Raw genomic sequence first — 25289 nt, 5'->3', positions numbered from 1 at the left:
CTCCTGGATGGCTGCCTGGATAACTATTTTAATAAAGTGTGAACAAAGTACCACTACCATGCTGCTACTCACGGTTTGGTTTATGGAGTAAGCAGTACACTTGTGTGTCACTTAAAATTTCAGTAAAATACCTTGCTAAATAAAAAGACAGTTTACGTAAGTTGGGATCCTTGTAGATTAATGCCTCCTCGGTGCAATCTAACAAAAACAGGTTATTCATGTTATAGAGTTGCCTATGAACAGCTAATAAGGCAAATTACTTGTTAGATGTTTTTCTTTGTTTCAAAAAAAAAAGGGTTAGTTAAGCTGATTCTTAAACAGATAAAAATGTAACATTAACCAATGATAATGAGATACATGAACTTCTGAGCAACCAATTAATTTATACTGTACACTAATATACCTTCTAATATGTCAGTGTTGCGTTGTTGCTCACCATCATATAAGGAAAAAACTGCTCCATTGTGCCATGACTTTAATGTTATCTCAAAATACTTATTGTTAAGTATGTGTGAAAAGCTATAACTCACAGAATCTGTATCAGCAGCAAAATAAACCAAACATAAATAGCTCCTGATAAATTTTGAACAGACTGCACTTCAAATACATCCTTTGTATTCTGTTTGCTTGCGACTTGCCTTGACTTGAAGCTTGCATTTAGAAAATGATCTTGTTTCTTCCTTTTTTTTGAAGTTCTGTAACTCTCTGTCTTGAATAGAATTCATCTTGACCACAGCCTCAAGTGACTTTCATAAAAGGGAAACCATAAACATGACTTCTGAGTTTGTGCTGGAAATAGCTCAGAAGAACAAAATATGGTGCAAAAGCCATTGAACAGCACTCAGAAATAATGAGTCCAAATGGATTTTGTCTGCAAACCATACTTGATTGATATTTCTGCAACCCTGGCTTTCAAAGGACAACTTGAACACTAATTAAGTGTTGCCAGTAAAGCAGAGCCAAAAGAATTCAATGGATCAGAACGACCTACAGGGGCTATTTATAAAGAATATTCCTGATAATCTCCAGACCTAAGACTTCCTAAGATACAAGAGTGACCCTCATTCTTAAAAGACAAACCAAAATCTCTCACCAGGTTCCTGCTCAGTATCCCCTGGAGTCAGCAGAAGTGGCTATAACTGTTTTCTACTTAAGGAAGATTATTTTCAGCAATGAATGTTTAAAAAAAGCTCACACATAATTAAAATATTACAATGCAGTAAAAAGCCAATAGGAAAATTTCTGTATTATGCATTGCATTCAACTTCTTGAATTTTCCTGTAGTAAAACCATTATAAAAAACGGACTTTCTTGAAAAAAACAGTCTAACTATTTCTTATCCTGTGGAAGTAACAGTTAGACAATGAATTTGGAGCTGATAGGAAAAGGTCTGAAGAAAAAAAATATCTAAAAGAAATTAAACTGATTTATTTTGTGGGAAATTTAGAAATAAAGCTAATTTATTTGTTAGGGATATGCATTTTCTAACAAAAAAAATAGATTTAATTGACATTTTTTTCCACTATCCTTTTTGGTGGACGTTTTGAATTTTTTTTTAAGATAGATAGACTTTTTTTAAGAAAGCAGAAATTGCCTCATCCATTTTCTTTTCCTTCAAGCTCATAACTCTTTTCATAAGTTAATTTTCTGACAATGTTTTATTGGGAAACAATTAAATATTGTGTTTCATTAAAAACTCTGTTTAACATTCAAGGTTGACTTAACATCTAACATTTATGTATATTTTACTTGGAAGTTTTGGGCTTCCCTAATCCTGGTGAAGTTTGATGCTCACCTGGTTGTGAAATCTGCCTTTTTCTTTTCTTACGCAATTTGTTTTTTTCCTATTTGACATGCTACGATCTTTATATCAGAATTTTGAAAGTAGATTAATTTTTTCCACACTCTCTGCAGTTATAATGACAAGTTGTTGACTTTACAAAAAGCTTTGAGCGAAAGCTCCATGAAAATAGCCACTGAATTTCACATGAATATAAAATATACCTTGTTATACCCAATCAGCAAGAGACTACAGAAAAAAAATAGTGTTGGAATATCAATTTCTCATTAATGTGCTGCAGTGACCACAAGATAGTACACTTTAATATCCTGAAGAAAAAGAGGAAGAGGAGTCCAGTCTAAAATCAGAGTGCAGCTTGTTCAGGGCACTGGCAAGCAGGGTCTTTTGGGATTGCAGTTCTCAAAGGCCAGAGCTCCATAGAGCTGGATGATCTTCACAGAGAGCCTCCTCCAGGTGCCAGAATGGTCTATTCCAATCTGCAAGGAAGCAGGCAGGCAAAGCAGGACACCCGTGTGGCTCCACAGGGAAAGTCTGAACAAGACCCAGTGCAAAATGGAAAGAGATTAGAGATGGAAATGGAGACAGGTTACCCAGGAGAAACAGAGAAGCCGTACCTGGCCAGGCAGGGATGGTGTTTGCAAAGCTCAGCACTGAAACTTATCCAGGTTGGATGAAGGATAACAAGAAGGGTCTCTACAACCACAACAGCAGTGAAAGCCAAGGGAAATACAAACTTACTGCTAAATTGAGTGGGTAACCTGATGAAGGATACTGAACAAGATCAGATGTTCACTGCTTTCTTGGCTTTGGCCTTTAGTGGCAAGGTCTGCTACCCTGGTCCCTGAGCTCAGTGACAGAATTTAGGAATCAAGGCAGACAAAGGCTGAATTAGGGATTGTTAAAGTAAGAGTGACACTCACAAGTCCATGGACCTAGATGTGATGCATCTAAGGGTCATAAAGAAGTTGGCTCATGTCTTTTTGAAAGGCCAGTGGTTAAGAACTGAAACACTTACCCAGTGTGGTTGAAAGGTTGCCGTATTTGGAGATATTAAAGACTTGATTAGGTAAGTGCTGAGCAGCCATATCTAACTTTGACACTACCTGGCCTGGAGCAAGAAGTTAGACTGGATGACCTCCAGAAATCTCCTTTCAGTTCTTCTGTGCTTTTGTGATTATGCCCACTGTGTAACCTATGCATTTAAAACACCCTCACTGTCGACCACTGAGATGCTGCTACCTGCAGGAAAACAAGATTCAAAACTTCTCCCACACACATTGAAAAATGCAGATACATTGGAAAGTTGCAGTTGTATCTAATCCATATAAAAATCTTCAATTATACAGAAGAGAGTCACTATTTCATTGATGTAAAGAATTGCTTATACTGTGGTGACAGGACTGCACATTGACAGTGTCTAGTCTTTCCAGGCATGCCCATTGGCATGAAAAGAAAGCTCTTATTTTCAAATGTAACATGCAACCCCAATATATTTCACTCCAAATTTCATTAAAGAATGAGTCTCTGTCAAAATCCCAACAGCAGACAGGTTTTGAGAGCAGAGGTAGAATTACAGTGTAAGAAAAGCATCACCTAAAGCTTTCCCTGGAACGAAACAACACTTAATTTGACATTACTTATGTAGTCATTGTAATTGGGAAGGGTGACATTCTAATTAAGCTTCTCATTTGAAGGCAGACAGAGAATCAACTATACAATAAATTCAGTTTGTCTCAGATCTAATCAGTCTATTTTCCTTGCTGTTATTACTATGTATTGCTAGAAGCAGAAAATGAGATAGAGAACCTAACTTTGCTTAGTATCAAAGAATCAGGGAAAGAATGAACAACACAATTTTACTGCTTTATTGAGAAATGAAGACCTCAAAAATATAAGACCCATTTTTGAGCCTTACACAGAGCACAAGACAGAACTTTATTAGGAGCAGGACAGTTCTTTCAGTTTGAGGAGTCTACTCAACACAAGAAGCTCTTAGCAAATTTGTTTGTTAGTTGACTTGCAGGTTAGCACTTTTTGGAAAAAAATCTGAAAATATATTTTGTTTAATCCCACCTAACACAGATGAAGGCCGTCAGCATTGCTGGCATTTTTATACCATTTCTGCACCATCTTTGGAAGTTTTCCTTCAGCTAAATCCCCAGCGAAGAAACACCCATTTGCAGGAGGAGTACAACTCCTGTGGCACTTCCTGGCCAAATTTTTGTAAACAAATGTGACTTCTCAAAATTACACAGGTAACAGTGAAAACGCTGATAGCTGTAAGTTTTGAGGAGAGGTACCTGTACCATTACAACCTGAGCATCTCTCAGGAATCAACAAGACCACCAATTCAGAGTTTACACCAATGGGAAGGATAATTCAGAAACAAAACTGGTATACAGCAACCAGGCTACTAGAATTTAAATTATTAATTCTTAAGTTTATGTTTTCAGTTACTTGCCATTTTTCTGTGCAATGCATTAACATTTCTTGTTACTCCAAAAGCAAAATTTATTATATGAATTGCAATAATTTTTTTTCTATATCCTTAGCATTTGTCAGTCACTGTTCTTCCTTTACAAATACTGACATTTCTCCTTTCCTGTACTATCCCCAGCCACTTTTTTTGTCTAGTTTTCTGACTTCTGTCTTTCCTTCATGCTTCTTTCACACAAACTCACCTACATGCATTCCACCTAAACACTTTTGAGCTTCTCTACATGTTTACATGCATTCATTCACTCTCAAAAATCACCCTACCACATTTTCTTTATTCTTCAGATAAGACAAACCTGACTTTACTTTCTTCATGTGCAAATTAATAGTAATGCAACAGTGAGTGGAGCTTCCATGCTTCAGGAATCATCTTTTCAACAATTTATATCAAAAATAAATACCGGGAGAATACTATTCCTCTTTTGATACCCAAGTACTTTGGATCTAATCCTGGACGTTTTTATACTTTTTCATCTACCCAGATGACATTTTAAGAGGACACTTCATTTCAATACTAAAATAATTCATCATTCTTCATTACAACTAAAGCAAAATTATTTTCTCTTTTCTCAGCCATGAGAAGGCAAGACTTGCTGTACTACTGAATGACTGCACAAGGCAGTAAGTCACTGGGTTTGTAGTTTAAGTGACAGGACATCAGCTACCTGACAAGGTCGATGACTCTCTCCCTTGGAGCAGTGCTGACTGGCTCATCATTAATCATTATGATCTGATCCCCTGGTATAAGCTTTCCTTCAGAGGGGCCGCCTGCAGACAAATGAAGAAAGAAAAAAAAAAAAAAGAGCACAGGTTAGCAGACCATTGTAAACACACAGATACTGTTGTTCATACACTACAAGTGTGTTTTTTCTTCAGCTAATGACACTAACACTATTTCTGACATTACCAGTACTCCCTCAAGAGGAAAATCTTGCAAGCTAGTGGTTTAGCAGCTTGCAGTTCTAGTTCTAAAACTGTTTCTAACCACCTAAACTAAGGGCTCAGTTTTCTGAAGGGCCAAAAGGACCCATAAGCCGTGGACTAATGCACCCTTTAAGGTGTGATCAACCATATTTTAATCACCCTTGATCAATGTTTGTCTGATATTTTGTAAGACCACCCTGAGAATGATTTCTTTTCTTGTGAACAAATGAACCTGTTTATCTACTGCTAAGAACAGGAAGTCTTTTCCCATGATAAATATACCAAATCTTCCTGGCTACAATAGATTGTTTCCTGTCCCAGGCAAAGTAACACCAGAGAACATCTTATTCCTCTTTCCTATGAAACATCACTCACATATTTGAATGCCATTCACAGATCTCTCCTATGACTTTTCTGTTCTAGGCAAAACAAACCTGTTTTCTTCAATTGGAGACAGAAAGTTTTTATACCCCAGCTGCTTGAATCTCTTTTCTGCTGGATTCCCACCACTTGATGAACACGGGTACATCCAAAAGCATTGCCACTTTCAGTCAGACATGAATATTTAGCATTAGTCTGAATAGACAATCAGTCATCTATGCGACTTGGATTCTATGTGATTTGGATTCTGGCGCTGCTGAAGTGCACACTGAGTGCACTGCATTTTATAAAATGCACATATTGCTTTGTTTCTTAGCACAATTACATGCCCAGAAGATGATGTGACATCACAGTTCCTAGTGTAGAGATATATCCTCTCTAGTCTTTGTCTTTATGCTCTGCAATGATGATACATAAAAAAACAAGTAATATTACCACTGTGAAGATAAAGTCTTAAAATAAAATGTTTCAGAATCAAAACCAATTCATTCAACAATTGAGCTAATGCTGATCCTTTCCTCTGTTTGCTTTGAAAACTTTACTCCACTTCCATATCCCGCATAAATGGATACAAATCCATGTCCCTCCATGGAATGTTGTCCTTCCTCCTATTCACTTGAAACAGAACATAATAAACACATTTTCCAAATCTTAACATAAAACTACATTAATAATGCCAAGTTGAGAGAAATGAGCCCTCTGGATCTGGTTCAAATATTAGTTACACTGCTCAATTCATGTGAAAGCAATACAAATGTAATCAATGCACACACGTTGGTAAATGACATCAGAACTTCACAGAGTCGATTTTGCCTCTCCTCTGCTCTCTGTGGGGGCTCTGGAGAACATATCGAACAGGACCAAAGTCAAATCCCTGCCCTTGGCTGCAATTTTACATAACAACTGAACTTTTAAGCATAGAGAGCAGGAGACTGCAATTTGGGAAACGGATTATCCCAGGTCTGATCTCTTGTAACTTTAAAAAGATCACAAACCTCACTAAATTTTCACTGCAGGTAAGATATTTGGGGATATCTTTTGACCCGGCTTTTAACCATATGCATTCATACAGATGCATTCATTAAAGAAAAAAAAAAAAGTCAGCAATAGTATCCTCTTTTTCAGAAAGAGATATTGTTTTTAGAAAACTAGCTTTCTTTGGGAAGGTGATGGTGAGAATGAAAAATATGCAAGTTTTAATCTCAGAACTCAACATACCTCTTGAAAATGCTGATTCAATGGTAATGAAGGTGACAGCAAACCAATATAAAGATACCAGGCAGAAGACCTTCTTTGCTTGAATGAAATGGGTTACCTTTTTTCAGGCAAACAATAGTAATGGCTCTGAGCAATAACTCCAAACTGGCTTTTTGCCAATACATTTATGTAATGTTCTAAAATGAGTGTCAGGAAGGAAACCACTGGGTGAGACAAGGCTAAAAATCATATCTAGTATTTGTGATTACTTTGCCTGCCTGAATGTTTCAATAGTTCTCAAATTGTAGCTGCATTTCATCTTAGTAGGCTAAATCAAAGTTTTCTTCTGGGGTCAGGTGGGGAAAACATACCTGGTGTTACTGAGCGTACAACAACTGGCTTTTCACTACCAGCCACAAACCCAAATCCTAGCACAGGATCCCTCCTCATTTCCACTTTCCGAGGGGCTGGAGGGGTTATTTGGCAGCTCTCTATTCGAGGGTCTTCAAATGTGGCTGATTGTGTCATGTGACTGTGAAAAAAAATAAAAGATGGAAAAAGGAAAAAAATCATTAAAACATGATTTTGTGGTATCTACTTGAGCCAAGCAATTTGTGCAACGATATGAGATGAATATCTGAAACGTTCTCACTAGAGGAACTAAAGCACCAACTTAATAATTTTCTGTTAGATTTTCTTATGCATTAAGTAATAATGCTGCTGGCAGGTCTCAAATAGTAATCGATAGTATCAGGCTTTAAAGAGGTCTCTTTTTGACAGCACACATTTAATCATATCCCATATATGAAAGAAAAACAACCCGATAATAAAGCCTTTGTCATCTGCGCTTGAATTTTTCATTCTTCAATTTTTAGAAGGAGAAACAATAGTAGTGACCTACTCATAACAAAAAACACAACAATTAGAGTCTGTCAGACTTTTTAAAAAGAGGACACACATTTTAATTTGGGGATTTAACATGTTAAGCAAGTTTCTGAGCTGAATCCTGTCCCTTCCTAAGGCATCCATAGCACCTCAATATTTGCTATTTGGACAAACTATCTGAAATCACTTCAAAATGTTCCAGGGCACAAACAAGCAAAATAAATCAAGAAAATATATTTATGTGGAATTACTAAAATACTTTCATTTCTTATACATGTTATGACAAATCCTATTTATTGTACCTAGAAGAAAAAAATTCTTGTGGCTGGAGGGAAAGATCTTGAGTTTTCAAGCAGAAAATAGATGAAATTATTTTCATCTATTTTCAACATCACATACCGGCAAACAGGTAACAGCTTAAAAGCATAAAGATTTTGAATTAACATTAATGAACACTGAAACGTGGCTGATGCTGTACACAGTCAGAACCAAAACATACTTTGCAATTTCCACCCAATGGCTGGAGTCCACACTGAATCACAGCTACCAATTCCCAGTGCCAATCAGACAGACAAACAGACCACTCCAGTGTCATACCCCAAACAGCATCCATTGAAATCATGAGCTTCAGGGAACCAAACTACCACTGCAGGCAACAAGCAATATCTGGTCAGCACAGTACAAAGAGAAATTTCAGCTCATGGCATCACTTTATTGCAGTCCTGAGAGACCTCAGATAATATTTGTTTTGAGTTGCTTGACCAAGAGTGAACTCATTTTTTACTTTCAAGAGACTGTAAGTCTGCAAGTGCTGAACTGCCTCTAACTCATGGTAAATAAATGCAGTAGACAAATGTAGGAAGCCAAGTCCCAGCCCCACCTGCAGACAGGGCACAGGCTCTGAGAAAGGTAACAACCATGTGCCTAGCCTGAGAACTCTGAAATGCACATCAGAGAGGCAGATATCCCTACAGCACTAGGCAGAATCACCCATTGGTATTCTCATGGGTATGAAAGTCAAGTAATATGAAATATGAATGAAATATGAAAGTCAATAATTGATATGAATCAATATGAAAGTCAAGTAATTTTCACATATCTTTGATAATTTTACATATAATTGTTATAACATGAGAGTTAAGGGACATACCGTGCAACCAGCATTGTTGCTCTCACCACCTGTCCCTTTTCCATCTGTGAATACATCTCCCTGAAGAACTCCAAACTGGCAGTCCATAAGGAGAAAGGTTTCATTCAGAGATCTGTTTTCATCATCAATGACATGCAAAAACTTCTCTGATCTTTCCCCAACATATACACCTTGGGCATGACATCAATTTACTTTCTCTCCATGGTCTGCTTCACTACTGATACACAGAAGAGCAGCAAAATCTCAGTAAACTCTCAGTGGGAGTCTATTTCTGTTACTGGATTTTTCTAGGGCTTTTCTTCAAAGAAGCTTTCTATCCCTATGACTAGATTCAGTCTGCCTAAGAGTAACATGCTGTCTTTTTATGCATATGATCAGAGGCAGCAGAAGCTACTTCCTTACAAAAATAAGAGAGCAAGAGAATATCTCTGTGCTCTCAATACGCATAAGGTGAGGTCAGCGATTAATGTGCTTGTTTTTTACCAGCTAGAGCATCACATCTGATACTTCATTATCTTCCTCCTCCTCCTCCTCCTCCTCCTGCTGTTCCTCCAGCTTTTGTCAGTTTATTTTAGATAACATTCTGTTTTCTTTTTCCAATGAACTGTTAGAAAGCCCAGAGAATTATACACATACCCTTTAAGAAATCTTATCTTCAAGACCTCCCAGGCAACTCCTCTCCATAAATTCCTATTTGTGGTTTGTGCTTCTAGATATTCAAACATTTCTTTCTAATGAGACAATTTCTGAGGTGTCACTGCTATCTAAAAAACTATCTATTTCCACTTGAGAACTTTGTTTTCGTAGACAAGACAAAACTCTGCATTTTTTACCTCTCTTTTATGACAGCCCCACAATGTTAACTTTCCACAAAGTTAAGATAATCTATTTAATAATTTTTTCCTAATAGTGTTTCCATTTTTGGGGATCTACAAGCCCAAACAGAAAGTGCCTTCTATCCCAGAGAGAAAATACCATATTTACAAGCAATGTGAAGATACTGCTTGAGCCTTTGAAAACTACTTTCCTGCCATTGTACTTACTCTGTCTTCTAACACTTTTGCAATCTGTTTTAAAAAGGAAAAACCTCAAAACAGCCTCAACCTCCCCCAACAAACAGCAGCACTTCACATAACAAATGCTAAGAGCAGACAGAGATTTGCTTAAAAGAGCAGCCCTGCTCCTGGATGCTCCAGCCCTTGCCTTGGCTGGTGCTGAGGATTTGCAGCAGCACAGCATCAGGTATTCAAAGCCTAAGCAAGAGGATCAGCGAGGAGCAGTCCATCATGATTCTGAGTGGTGCAGCAGACACTATTGATTTTTAAGGTTATCCACCTTGGAATACATCAACTAAAAAGACTCTGCAGCTCGCGCTTCCACAGCTTGCTGCATCGGATATTCTTGTGCCATTCACTACGTTGGGGGTGTACTTCAAGAGAGTAGCAAGATGTATAACTATGATCCCAGAAGAGATTAGATGAAGGCTCAAAACTTTTTGTGATGGTACATTGACAAACCCACTTCCTGCTGTGGTTAGTTCATTATTGAGATGCCAGTTGTGACACCACAGTTCAAGACTAATTTGAATTTTGCATTAATCGGAGGTATTTGATCTCCATCTCAGCTATGAGAAATATCAACTTCTGCAGAATAACTATGCTACGAGTTCTAAACCAGAATTTAATAAGCTTGGACTCAAAAAAGCCACTTTGGAGAACCCTACCCAGAACATCCCGTACACTCTGCTAGAACTTAGAAGAAAAACTGCAACACTACAAACTTCTATTTGCTTCAAACACCCTAAAAAAAAAAAGTATTTAGATACCGTTCTTACATCATACCTAAAGATTTACTTTCTCAAGGAAAAATGGGAGAAAAAGAAAAAGCCTAAGGTTTTAAATAGGTACTCTTCTTTCATGTACACAAACTCAAGCTGACCTTAGATTGCCTTTTCAAAGAGAGACATTTATTTCCTCCCATTTTCAACAGCTGAGATTAGTCCCTGCTTTACAGAAGGCCATCTTCTCTGATGCACTCACGTTGTCAGCAGTGGGAGACTGCTGCCATATGAAGGAAAAAAATTCTTAGGAAATTTCCTGAACAGAGATTTTATATACCAGACTCTTCTGCGAGATAAACTACCAGCTATGGAAAATCATAGCAGAAGTGCAATCATAAGCAATTACTCTCAAAAACTCTCTGTGGAAACTGCTCTAGTCAATACAGAAGGTAACAGGGGAAATGAGAGAGAAGGCATCCGAGCGAGCATGCACCAACACGCAGAGCAGAACAGAGACATTGCAGGGTGGCATAAAATTCATGTGCACACTTACCCACAAAGGGGCCTACAGTGAGAAAAGGAGGAAGAAAATTAGGAAATAAAAACACCCTGGGGAGCACTGATCAGCTGCATCACGGCAGCTAGCACCTGCAAACACAATTCAGAAGCCCAGGACATTACGAGGAGCCGAACTTAACATTTGTATATCCAAATTCATGCTTGGCTTAGTCAGAGGTGTGGTTTCAGACTGACACTTTGAATCTTCACATAATTAGCTTCAAAATTATTAACTTGGTAATATTTTGCATGGAAATCTTCCTAGCATTGTCCTTATTTAAATTAGAGGCTGAATAATCCAAGAAATATATAAACAAAAACTGCATTTGAGAGCTTGATTTAACAATGCTTAATAGTAATTAAAAGCAAAGCATCTGAGTAAAATGCTTTTTAGCCTCTGCATTTTGATATGTCCTTCCCTGACATGTCGTAGGTTTTTTTTGATAAAAAATGGAGTTTTCATTTCCACAGAAAAATGCTTAGAGCTCTAACTCTTCTGAGAAACTGAAAACTATGGTATGAACCCAGCAATCCTGGTATGATAAACATTATTTAAAAATAAGTAGCAAAGACACCAGAACAACTTTAGCTCCATTCTGCAAAGACTTTCAAAAAGAAAGCAGCAAAAGTGATACCTCAAACTGAGTTGAATACAGCTGCACACCCACAAACTCTAAAACAACTGCAATCAATCAGCTGTTGCATCATCTCCACCTTTGGACAGAGTGGACACATGCTGCTTTCAGGTGTCTCATTGCATATTCCCCTATTACAGTTTGTTTCAATTACTTCACAGGTTAACACCAGCTTGCAATATTGGGGTGTTTAATCCTTCGCTTTTAAACAGTTACAGTATTTCTGCTCTACAGGTTGATTTACCTACAAAATAGACTCTTTCACTTGAGATACAGCAGGTGTAAACTTGGTCAATAACAGAGAAGAGTCTGTGGAAATGTCAAATCACTCACAGACTGATGAGTGGAAGTGGGCAAGGAGGATGGAGATGAGGACTTCTTACCAAAGGTTTAATTCAGAAATAGCAAAACCACTTCAAATTGTTGAGCACTGTTAAAATCCTGTCTCATTAATTTGGAGGAGGTGGAGGATCTGCTTTGTTGATTGCAGTTGTGGTTTTCAACAAGATCTAGGGAAGCTAAGGACACTGAGCAAACTTTCACTTACAATTATCTGAGTCCCTGCCATGAGTCTCTGACCATCCTGCCCCAAAATAACTTCTTCATGCTCTATGAACTCTATGATACTCAGAGTCTTGGGCTCTGCGCTCAAAATTTCCTGGGAGTGGGAAAAGCTATTGTAGCAACACGAGGAAGTAGATTTAAATCTCAATCAATCACTGTTCTTCAGGAATTAGCACTAAGTAAAACGGCTTGAGACTTGAGACAGATTTGTGGAAACTGATAACAACATGAGGGTATTCTATATTTTCCTGCTTGATAATCTGGAAAGACTACCAAAATAACAATGACAGTTAAAAGAGAACTGTCGTAGAGATGAAGAAATATGCAAACCCTCCAGAAAAATGAAAAACTCATCTTTGTTAATTTAGCTTAACTAGTAGCTAAATATGAAAAATAATTTCCTTCCTTCCTTTCTTCGTGGAATCTCTCAGTATATCCCAAGATATTTTATTTTCTCTAAGAAATCCCCCAAGAATTATTAAGAACTAGGACACAAGTGTCAAAACGATGCATCAACTGCCTTTTACTTGAAAATACTTCAAGAAAAAAGTGCACAAGTAGTTATTACATTGCTCAGTAAAACTGCTGCTCCTACAGAGAATCTGGTGCCTTGACAAACTCTTTTTTGCTCCATTTTGCAGAAAACCAGAGAATCGCTCAAAGCTCTAGAATTTTTTTAGACGTATTCAACAGACAAAAATTTTATTTTCAGTGGTTAAAAAAGGAGTCAACTTTTAACACTTCAAGAAAACATTCCCTATATTTTCACTGGTTTTTGTGCAGGTGTATATACCCAGAATTCAGTATCACAGCCACAAAATGCAACTGGGGCTATTTATCAGATGTTTTTGTTTCTTTCTTTCTAGGACTACTTTTTCTTTGCTCCAGTGTAATTTTTTAATTTTTTTTTTCTCTTTAAAAGCTTCTTCAACAGTTAAATCCTCCAAAGTCAGGTCATTTTATAACACCCTAGAAAATGTTTGGCATATGCCATCTGGATGAACATATGGTAAAAATGTAATTAGAAAGAAAAAGGTTTGCTGGTTTCAGAAGAAGCTGGTGACAGCTTTTTTTATAAAATTGGATACAGGGAAATCTGACACGTAAAAAAATTTCAAAATCCACTCTTCTACTGTTGGGCATGATCTGCAATCTAAAGCAAGGCAAAGTGAACCAAAATTGCACTGAATAAAACTGACATGAATACAAATTCAGAGGGCTAAAAAGATTTATGCTCAACTTTAGTCAGGCACTGGGGAAAACACACCGAAAATGTAATTCACAATGACAATTAGGACTCATATTATTACATGTGTAAAATGTGAATACTTCTGCATTCTGCCTTATTCTATATAGGAATGTCATATACTGGGAAGAAAAAAAAAACAAACTTCTATAGTTGAATCCCACAAAGACATGGAAATAAGCCTCAAGCCCCAACTGCCAATTAGCAGTTGCTTGCTTTGAATATTGTACCTAGAGATTGCTAGAGAAATTCTCTTTTAAAATTATTCTTCTCTCAGGATAGCCACAAACATATCAAAGGCTCTCTTAATGACGAACGTTGGATTTCCTGCCTTTTGTATTGGGGCAGGACTTTACAGGCACATGCCAATTAGCAGAAATTGCAGAGGAACATCTCAGTGAAAACTGGTGCAGAAAGGACTACCTGAATGCTGGAATTGCCTCCCCTGGAAGTTGACCGTGATGCCAGCCTCTGTTCTGACTCACTGCCCAAAATACACAGCCAACATGGGTGTGCCAATGACAACTAAGGCTGAACTGCAGCCATGCACATGCAGCACATAATGCACATGGACAGCCCACCCCCCTAACATGCAGTTATGCTCCTACACGCTTCTGCACTCAGTTTCTGTCCCAGCAAACTTTTCCCACCTGGGTGACACCAGGTTCAGCAGAAATACTCTCGGTTTCAAAGCCTGTCATTGAACAGAGATTCAGGGGCACATTCTTGAGCAGGTTTTCACAGCTAAAGGAAGCTCACAAAATATTCATATGTACAAGACTGCATGGATGAAGCTATGGATGAGCTGCTCCCACAAGAAATTCCAGGGCAAGATCTGGGCTTGCAGACACAGGGTAATCCAAAATGTGGGGGAGAGCAAGCCAGCAGAAATGGCAAATGGCTAACATTGGCTGGTTTGGCCACCAATTGGTCCTTGCCTTTTTCCAGAAAAAAGATTTACAATGCCACAAATTCACTGGTATTTCCTTCCTGAAAGAAGCCTTTTCACAGGTCAATTCTTTCATATGCAGCATGGGCAGTAGTATAGCACAGGGAGGCAGTGTGTTTGGCCACTTGCCTGGCCCAACTCCTTCAAAAATGAAACTGTGCAAGATGTTTCTGCTAGAAATCAGAATTATTGGCTTTCTTCCACAGCAGGAATTTCTTACAAAGTTAGGATTTGAAGTATACCTAGGTTTTATCCCAACATAAAGCGTTTTTCTTAAAGTGATCTGAGCTACTCAGTTTAGGATAGTGAACTACTTTAAGGTCCTTCAGGATGATCTGAAATGGAGCTTTTCATTATCCTCTGAACATGCTTCAATAAACCCAGTTGCAACTAGTGATATAGAAAAGGAAAAAAAAAACCCAACCTGCAAATACACAATAAATTCATTTGGGCTGAAAGCGTCCTCTGGAAAACAGAACAAACAACTCCTATTTATCCTGCTTTAGAGATTTCACACTAACCCCATCAAGGGCAATCTGTCAGCCCTGCCTGGCCCAAGTCTGCAACAAACAGCACAGACCTGTGCTAAGGGCTGCCAGCATTTCCCATCCAGCGAGTAAAAGGAGCTGCCATCTCCAACTCAACATGGACAATTTGTCCAACTGAAATGTTATAAAAAGAACAAGGGAGGAGAAGCAGCATGGAAATTGCTTTTAAGGTGCTGATTAGATTAGGAAAGCTACTAACTAAAAAAAATCTCTTCTGGTGCAATGCTGGAAGCTTGCTCTAACAATCACATGTCACTCTCTGTAAACACTAAGTGTGGGTAACCTGATGACAGGTTAAAAGACAGAATGCAGATTTAATGTGCCCACTGTCACCCCCTGGTAGAGCTGGGCTTGGCATGAACCAACAGCTGAAACACTGAAACCCCTGCTTTAACAGTTCTGTACCTGCCTCACTCTTGGCAGCTCAGTGCTACTACGAGCATATGGAGATAAGCAATTACAGCAGAAGCAAAAGCCATTTGTTAATCCTTTGAACTTAATCTTCCTCATTCCTTCAGCAACTGAATGGATGAGCAGGTTACAGAAAGGGCTCTGAATTATCTACTCATTTCCTTCCTTTCCAGTTGCAGTGGAGGGCTCCTGAACCAAAACTAGCCCTTCTGATGGCACCGTGTTGACCCAGCATTCCACCAATTGCCTCTTGGGCAAAGTGCAGCCTTTCTCAGGGGAAACTGAACATCAGCTGCCAGTGTTAAAACAGGTGAAATACCAGCATATGGGTTAGTTGATAAACAGTGGGTACTCAATACTGTAGCTGCTTAGTTTATTGACAATTTAAATACTCAGGGATATAAACCCTGAGTTTACATCACTCTGGTCAGTAGAGCTCTCTGTACTCAGAAGCAGACGGTACCTGCTTCTGTATGTTCACTTCATGAAAGGGCAACACAACAACCCAGTTAGAAACACTGAGTTTGTCCAAGTTCAGGGTAACACGGAGGAGCAGTCTGTACATCAGTACAACAAGCTGTCTCCAGTTTCCTTTGCTGGGTATGAATTCTCTTCAGTGGAAATTCCAGCACAGGAAAGATTAGGAAGTTATTTTTATAAAGATGTACAACTCCTGCACTGATACAATGACAGCAAGGAAAACCTTTAATTTTCCAGCTACCAGACAGAAAGGGATCTGCAAGCAATCAAGGGGAATAGAATGAATTTAAAAGATTTTCATAACAACTCACAAAAGTCCCAAAATCAAACCTTCATGATCTGTAACAAAGTCTTCACAATTAGTCTTCAAAGCAAATCTTCTAGTTCTGTAATTCTGGAGAAGGCCTTCAGGACAGAGAGGAAACAAAGAAACCATCTCTTCCCTTCTCCTTTCTTTTAACAAATACAAATAGAGAGGATTACTCTTCTTGACTGCTGATTTGGGAGCATGCCATTATGACTCTTCAACAAATGCAAAATGAAAAAGAGAACTTAATTGAAATAAGCTAGAATGACAGATTGCACTGATGGGATGTGAGGCTGCCAGATAGAGCTGTCATGCAAAAATTAAGTACAGGACATTGAAAGGAGAAAAAAAATCAGGTGTATTTGATCTTTGGAATTTTTTCCTGATATATTATTCTCTATACTTCAGCACAAATGGCTGAATTATTTTTCTGAACTTAGTTTTTCATTCCAAAGTAAGCAGCTAACCTTTCTAAGTGAGAACACTTCTAGTAACCACAGGATATTTCATATATCTTAGAAATAGGGGTGCTGCAGATCATACTGCAGCTTCATCATATCAAAGAAGCTTTTGCTAAAGCCTGCAAGTAATTTCTATTTACCTGCTTACCTATGCAAGAAGCTGCCCTGCTTCCAATCCATTGCGTTTGATAGTATCCATATAAATATTATTAAAGGCACTACGTGTGGTAATGATGCACACGAATCATTACCTCCTTCAATTTGTAACTGCCAGCAGGCTTCCTCAAGAGGTGAAGGAGAAATAAGGTAATGTACAACATTTCAAAACAGATGCATTGGAGTTAAACTGGAGTGACAGCTGCTCTAGGGAAGACTATTCAGATAGAAACCCCTTACTTACAGGTGAAGAAAAAGGTCAAACAAAAGTGTCACGTACAGTAACCTTGACACAAAAAAAGTAAATTATGATGGAACTTGCAGCCAGGCTGATCAGTGCATCAACTCTCCCTGTTTATCTCAAGTCCCAATTCTCTGTAAACAGTGAAGCTCTTAGTTAATTCCAGACTATGACAATCCTGACTTTGGAGTTCAGAACAATTCTACAGATTATTTGCTTTCTGTTAAGCCACAGACATGTCATTCTCCTCTGAAATCTAAAGCTGATAAACTCTGCAAAGCCCCATCTCATGGAAAACATAATTAAAGGCCTTCAAGGTTTCTTAACTGAGAAAGTACATAAAGCACTTTGGAATGCTGGGGGTTTTTTTATAAGGAAAAACAACACTAGTGCAATTCTGACATTAAATACAAGGATTGAAAAATGACTTTAAAGATTTGGGCTTTCAAAAAAACAAATACAACTGAAACTAAATCTTGGTCATTGATACTGCACACCTGTAGTACACATTTTCAGCCTGGAAACTGTCATGTCTCTTTTTGTACATAGGTCAGACTGACAGAACAGGCCAAACTTGAAGAAAATAAGCCATAACTAATATTCTGAAATATATAAATTTCTTACTTATCTTCTGAAGCTTAAGAACAAGGATAGATCTGAGTCATTGGCAGCAAATGTAAATCACTTTATCTTGTAAGTGTAGGTCTGCTTAGGATTGGGCTGATCTGGGGTTCAAGACTATATGGAAAGAGTGGTAGTTGGCAGCCATACAAAACCAAGGTTTTTGGTTTTGGTTTGTTTTTTAGCAAAACCACTACAAAACTAAAATAAGTGTTGAACTACACACTTATTTAAACATCATTCTTGCATGATCTGATTATCTAGCTGTAGCTAAATTTAGACCAATACTATCTCCCATTAAGCTTAGTCTATACCATGAGGATAAATCAATTTTGTAGGAAATATTCCAGTGATGAAGTTCCCAAGTTACTACATAAATTACTTCCACTACGTAGGGCATTCTATAAAAGAGTGTTTTTCTAGTTAGATAACACTTCTGGGCCCAAAGTGCCTTAATTTTCACAGAGCATCATTAAATCATAGTGGCCTGTAAACCAGAGGGTAGAATTTAAACTGCATGGCCCAGCACATGGGAAGAAAAAAAAAGAAAAAAGGAAATGGGAAACATCTGCCTAATTATACCAGTAAAACCTCAACTCTTTATAAAATATGCTGTGGCCTAATATTAGTGCCCATACATAGCATACTGAACTCTGGTTTTAAACATCTGCCATAAAAGTAAAGAACATTTCCACCAAGGAATGTGAAGCCAAGACAAACCAAACTGTCTGACTTCAGAGGTTAGTGGAGCTTATCAAGGGTCTGGAACACAAGCCTTATGAGGAGTGGCTGAGGGACCTGGGAGTGTTTAGTCTGGAGAAGACTCAGAGGAGACCTTTCCTCCCTACAACCACCTGAGAGGAGGTTTTAGTGACTTAGGGACTGGTCTCTTCCCACTAACAAGCAATAGAACAAGAGGAAATGGCATCAAGGTGTGTCAGAGGAGGTTTAGATTGGATATTTGAAAAATTTCTTAAACAAAAGGTTTGTCAAGGATTGGAACAAGCTTTCCAGGGAACCAACTCCAGAGGTATTTAAAAGATGTGTAAAACTGGGGTCATGGTTTAGTGGTGAACTTGGCAGTGCTTGGTTAATGGTTGGATTTTATGATCTTAGAGGTTTTTTCCAAATTTCTACGATTCTATGATTCTCTTCTACATACAATATTTTTGCTGACAGATCCAGGAAGTATGCACATCTTGGTCACATCACAGCCTACAAGTGAAACTAGGAAATAAATTTCTGGACATTTAGTAGACCGATTTTTAACAGAATAAGAAGCCAGTCTATGTAGGAAGCACAAATTCCTCAAAAGCAAAGCAGCCCTTCCCATCACTAATTACTCAACAAACCAACATTTATATTTTCAAATCACAGAGAGTCTAGTCTATAAATGGAACACATTTTCATAATTTAATAATACAGCAAACATATGCAAATCAAATTGTTATTTCACTAATCAAGAACTCAGAAAGATTAATTAGAGAAGTTATACTAATTTCTGACAAGCAGTGTAACTTCAAAAACTACATAATTCAGGTTTGGGGATAGAACAGAAAAAATCTGTCATACCAGGAAATTAAATTACTCTCTAAATTCTGTTTTGAAACATGAGTCATAGATTCTCACTATTGATTTTAAACAACTGGAATAAAAACAAAGCAAAGCTCTACTATTTTCAAAAATTATTTCAAACATCTGGCAAGAGAAAACAGCAAGTCTTCTTCAGTGATGGATAATTAACCTACTCACTGTTCTGTCAAACTCAACTACTCTACTACTTATGTTCATAAACTTAAGGAATAGATTTGGAAAAGTTTTAACACTTTAATCAAATTCATATCCTTGTAGAACACAGTTACTTATTTTCTTTTGTGTAAAGAGTGAGATCAACTAAAGCATAAGCAATTCAGGGGATCTTATGTCTGTCCATTATAATTTTGCTATAAATGAAATAGTAGGAACAAAATAATGTGTTTAGAAGAAGTCTCATTTAAGCTTCTGCATCCATAGAGTTATGCAGATTACTCTTTTGCCAGTGGTAGGTCCTGTATTTCTACCTCCCAGTTACGGCCTGATCCAAATACATAAAGCTTTTTAAAGAAAACAAACCCCAAAAATAAACCAGAAAAAAAGGTGCAGCTACAGAAAAAACAGAGAATGTTTTGCAATAAATCTGTCTGTTACACTTCAATGAAACTTCTGTTCTCCTAAGACAGAAGGACAGGAAAATTAAATCACTTTAAGAATAAACCTGAAGGTTTTTTTTTTCTTTAGAAAATAGCTAGATGCATGGCAACAATTTAGAATACTCAGGTTAGAAAGAAGAATCCCATCCTCACTAGCACCATCTTGAGGAAAAAATCCCCAGCAGCCAAAATCCAGCTAAACGCCGGGCCATGTGTACATTCTTTAAAGAGTGAAGATGGGAGAGGAAGAAAAGCCCAAGGAACACGAGTGCACCAAGTCCAGGGTGACTTGTTTCATAGTTAAACCATAAAACAGAAGGAGAAATGGGAAGGGGAATTGGTGGAGATGACATCAGAGGAGAAGCCACTCATCAGCAACGTATCTATTCCTCTTAATTGTGTATCGTGTGGGGAAAGAATCATTATTGCCAACACAAAATTTACAGTCAAACTTCTGGACTACTGGGAACACTCAATATTATATCTGCGACATCATCAGTGCAGGAAAAAATTACAAGGAAAACTGTGTAGAAGCCTCCATAACTTCCATATCTTACTTCCGGCTTCCTTCCAGAGACTGGAAAAGAAACTCAACTTGTTTTTTTCCTACCAGGATCCTTTCTCACAGGTTAGCTCAAACATCAATCAGTATTTCATTCCTTCCTGAATCCACAGGCAGCCTGACTTATAGTAACATCTAGGTAAAACTCAGCCCAGGCAAGATAAAACTCTTTGAGGGCAATAGAAAAACATTGGGGAGCCCTGGCAACATTATCATCTCACCATCCATCAAACTCTGCAGTACCATCCTCAGTCTACTCCATCAGCCTGCATTCCCTGTTCTTCTGAAAGGACATTGCCCTGTAAAATCCAGGTGAGGTACTGTTAATTTACTGTAATTAGACTAAAGCAACCTTCTATAAAGTGGTATAATTACTCCAGCACACACAAGCCCAGTTAAAGTCACTTTGTAGGGATCACAGAGTATGGCCACCAGTATCCTCTTTTCTCACAGCTTCAGTGACTATGCTGCTTGGGAAATCTTCTAGAGTGGAGCTTAGCTCCTTGGAGCACAAGCCATCACTAATCCAACCCTGAAGCTGTGTACATATTGCCAGATGAAATAAAACATGAGCATGAACTGAATGTTTTCTACAAGAACAAAACCTGTCTCTTCCTCTTAGATCTCCTTGTAGCTGTAACTAAGGGCAAACAGAAGACTGGATTTTCATCTGAGTTTTGCATAGCTCTTGAGGCTGCAATGCAGCTTCCATATCAAACAGCTGGGAATAAACCTGCATTTATGTGCTGTTAGGGTCAAATCAATCCCTTAGACTGAAACAATATGGCACAATCTGGCTGGAAAAAATCTCCAGAAAATATCCAGATCCTCTGCTGCAGTGTGTCTTCCTTTGCCTTTATATGTGCTTTTCTTTATGGATCTTCAGTCAAGACTACACTTGCAGTGTAATCCTTAGGAGAAATTTAAATCAGTCATACTGGAAGTATTTAATTTGCTCCCTAAATAATGATTCAGAACCTCTTTTAGTGAAAGTTGCACGGGCAGGGAGATTAAAAAAAAAAAAAAAAAAGAGAAAAAAAAAAAAAAGGAAGGAGCTTGGAATAATTAATCCCTTCCACCAGTTGGAAGACTGCTACAATAGTTTGACCAGGCTCCTGGAGTTATAAAATATGGAGCATTTGGGATTCAAAGCAGACAACTCTCTGCAGCAAAATTAGCTATTCATCTCCATTCTTCTGTATATAAATGAGCAAACAAGTTACAGCCAAAGTGTCTGCCTGCATACTCTGCTTAGTAATTCTGAATGCAGGACTTTCCATTGCACAGACACCCGGAATTAATGTTGAAAACACCCTGGCAGTCAGTTATTACTACTGATAAATATTAAATTGGATGGGAGACTGTACTATAAAAACTGAAACTAGAGAAATGAAATGGCTGTGTTTTCAGCCAGAAAGACATGTCCTCTAAAAGATAAAAAAGAGAATTCTTCAGTAGGTATATATATGCTAATGATTGATCAGAAGAAACTTCAAAGCAGATGAGTCTACAAAGCAGGGAGATCTATCATACAAATCTTAATTCATTAATAAAGCTTATCTTGTATAATTGTATCCTATGAATGATGCTGCTGGCACAAAGCAACATGGACAGTGTTTACTAAATATGGTAAAGTGCTGTCCTATATTCAATAGAACTCTTTAAAAAAAAGTAGTATTTTGAGGGGGGTTTCATGCTAATAATCTTTTGTAAGTACATTATGTGCTTGAATCAGAAGGCAACAAGGCTGGATGCAGTACTTTGTCCTTCCTAATTTTGGATTAGCCTCTGAAAGCTCAGCTTTGGTACAAGTATGCGAAGCAGTGCAGTACATGTTTCTGTGCCAAAAAAGTGAAATCATGGACAAATGACCTGATTTCAGGAAGGAAAATTACCTCCATCCCAAACTATTTATAGAGAAGACTTCATGTTATCAACAAAGGCCACAAACAGCAAATGAAGACCTAAAATACTGCTCTCATCGTCACCTGCTCCATTCAAACTTTCACACCCCTCCGTTGTGCCATGATCAGAGGGACAGTGGTCCTGCAGGAAGGAATGAACTCATGCTGATGAGCTCAGAGCACCACTCCAGTGTTTGAATTCAGCTGGGCAGGGGATGATGAGGCAGGCAGCTGCCTTTAACAGTTTGAAGGCCTAGGTAAGGCACAAGCTGCATTCAGACTCAGGTCTCAGTTCACATTGCACAATGTTTTCCAAACCTGAGCAGCAAGTCTGATATGCCAGGGATTTGGTGTCCTTGGCTCTAGCAGCAAGCTCTCAGAGTCTTTTCATATTAGGGCTGAGATCTTACTGACTGAGAGCTAGGACCCCAACTTGTGGGCAAGTACATACACTAAGGAGACACTATAAGTCAAGCATTTTTGATTAGCCTGTGTCTTCAACTTGTGGAAACTTCCAAAATTATTTCTGTGTCTATCTGGATATAGTCCAGCAAATCAGGTTCCTAGTCCAACCAGGTGCAGAAGCAAAGCTCAGCTCAGCATCAATGGTAACACCAGAAACACACTGCCCAGCATGTGCCTGACCCCTGAGCAGCAACACAGGAAACCAGACCCCAGGTCCAACAGCAGCTGCCTGGGGAGCACTTCTGCGGAGGGCTCAGATCCTTATGGTCTTAACAGATGCTGTATAAAGGATGGCATGACAGGTTCATGCACACTGGAAGGCATGCTGCTTTTCAGCAAGGCTGGATGGGCAATGCCTATTTATTTAGGTAGCAATGGACGGCAGTTAAGGAAAGCTTATAGGAATAAAAAAATTACTTTGAGTCCCAGTTTGCCTAATAGCAAGTTATTAGAGCAGCTTATGTAGCTGAGAAAACAAGTAAGCTTTTAACCAGAAGATCTTGTTGCCAAAAGCATGGGTTTGGTTTTCATTGGTTTGGTTTTTTTCCCCAAACTATCTTTGTCATCCCAGTGGAAGGTACTATCTCTGCTAACAAGCACTGCCTCAGTTCTATTTCTAGACCTATCACACTTACAAAAACACTACCAGCACAAATTTATTCACTGTTCTCAGGGAGGGTTTTTCTGACTCTGTTTTTAATGTTCTTCACAGTGGATAATATACTGGGTATAGGCTTATTTACCGTACCTTATCTTAGATCAGATTAAATTCAACCACATATGCCAGAAAATATCAGTTTGAAAATACTGCTTAGCTGCTCTACTCAGTAAGTCAGCTATGGATCACGATAGATCACACATAGAAATAGATGAAGTTTCCTATGCACCCCTCTCAAGCTTCCTGACAGATGCAGTTTCTGCAACCTTTTTCTTTGCAGCCTGGGGTGCTATCAATGTTTTGGTGACTTCACATATAAAAAGCCTAAAATGCCACAACCTTGCTCACAACAATCAAAAACAGACAGACACATTTTGGATCTCCTTAAAAAAACTAAGAGGTAACCAGAAGGAATTTTCTGCCTCAATGACAAGGATTAACTTCCATGGAAAAGTCCTGCTATTTTGCTTGTTTATCAAAAATATGGTATAACTAACTAATAGTGAGGCTAAATACAGAGTCAACATGTGCTTGCATATCTCAAAGGAATCTCTAGGACCTTCCATAAAGGAATAATTCATTATAACAATAAGGTGCCAAATAAGATACAGTGGCACATAAATCAAGCTTGGGAACAAACCCATCCACTGACTCTCTCTGGCATCAGATGATCGATCTCTCCTGAAAGCATACCTGCTCCTGTCAGCACTGCAGCTCTTACCTGCCAAAGCCTGCCATTGACTGGCATTGCCTTTGCTGATGGCCACATTGGCTGTGGGCTGGCATGAAATTTTTAACCAATGCAAAGCCTAAAGCAGTTTGGTAATAATATAACAATACATTTGTAAGATTCGTTGACAACATAGTGCACTTTTTCAAGTTTACACAGCATGCCTTTAAAGTATCCTTCACCATGCCTCAAAGAAAATAATTCCTTTAACATGGGATCTCTAGGAAAAAGAAATACTCCTCTGGCAAAAAAAAACAACTTCTGCCAGCTGGATAACTGACAAAAATGGATATTCATGTACAGTGAAAAATAAAAATGGAGCTTTACTAAGATAGAAGTGTTCTCCAAGCACATCCTCATTTATCATTTCCCAGGTACTTCTCAACAGGTATCTGATTTTGTTCTGCAAATGGACTAGAAGATTCCCAGTATCCCCAACCTCCCTATTATATATTTCCCAGTAATATGCAAGCATTATTGGCCTAGAACATTTCTGTCTCCCTAGTAGTACCAATAAATTAATTATGCCAGAAGCTGTTCACTGGCTCTGAGAGCAAATGGCACAGAGCAGCCTGTGCCAACATTATTACTGCACTGTACTTCTCATTATAGTTATTCTGTTAAACTCCAGAACAGAAGGTATGATGTCCAAAAAGTCTTGTGGGGATGACAAGACCCGTACAGCCTATGCTAAATCCCAACCTCTCATCACAGTTTATTTGAAAAGTCTTCAGTGGCACATGCATGAGCATGTCAAGGACCATTCTAATACTTCAGCTGATGGCCCCATCAAATTCTTGTCCCTGAAAAAATCATACAGCACTGCTTAATTTACAAATGCTTCTATATCAATGATGTCTAAAACAATATGATCTTTTATGAGAAAGTCTCTAGCTGCTTTAGTGCAAATTAAATGATAACAGCAATAAAAACTGTGATAATATAAGTTTCAGGGTGTTAATTGTATCAATGTCTTGTGTCTCATTCTAC

General features: G+C 38.2%; 1 protein-coding gene across 5 annotated transcripts in view; it reads right to left on the bottom strand.

Moving 5' to 3' along the window:
- The window catches only part of FRMPD4 (FERM and PDZ domain containing 4), a 330978-nt gene that overhangs the window by 57884 nt on the left and 247805 nt on the right, over nt 1–25289 (bottom strand). For all 5 annotated transcript variants that reach the window (XM_038135852.1, XM_038135885.1, XM_038135861.1 and 2 more), the window contains 2 exons: nt 7171–7331; nt 4963–5065 (listed from right to left, as the gene is read on the bottom strand). In XM_038135852.1, the coding sequence (XP_037991780.1) occupies nt 4963–5065; nt 7171–7331 (264 nt within the window). The remainder of the gene's footprint in view (nt 1–4962; nt 5066–7170; nt 7332–25289) is intronic.

Source organism: Motacilla alba, chromosome 1 (assembly GCF_015832195.1).
Source record: "Motacilla alba alba isolate MOTALB_02 chromosome 1, Motacilla_alba_V1.0_pri, whole genome shotgun sequence".
Lineage (NCBI taxonomy): Eukaryota > Metazoa > Chordata > Aves > Passeriformes > Motacillidae > Motacilla > Motacilla alba.
Note: the sequence above shows the minus strand (reverse complement) of the source record. Positions and strands in the feature narration are given on the sequence as shown.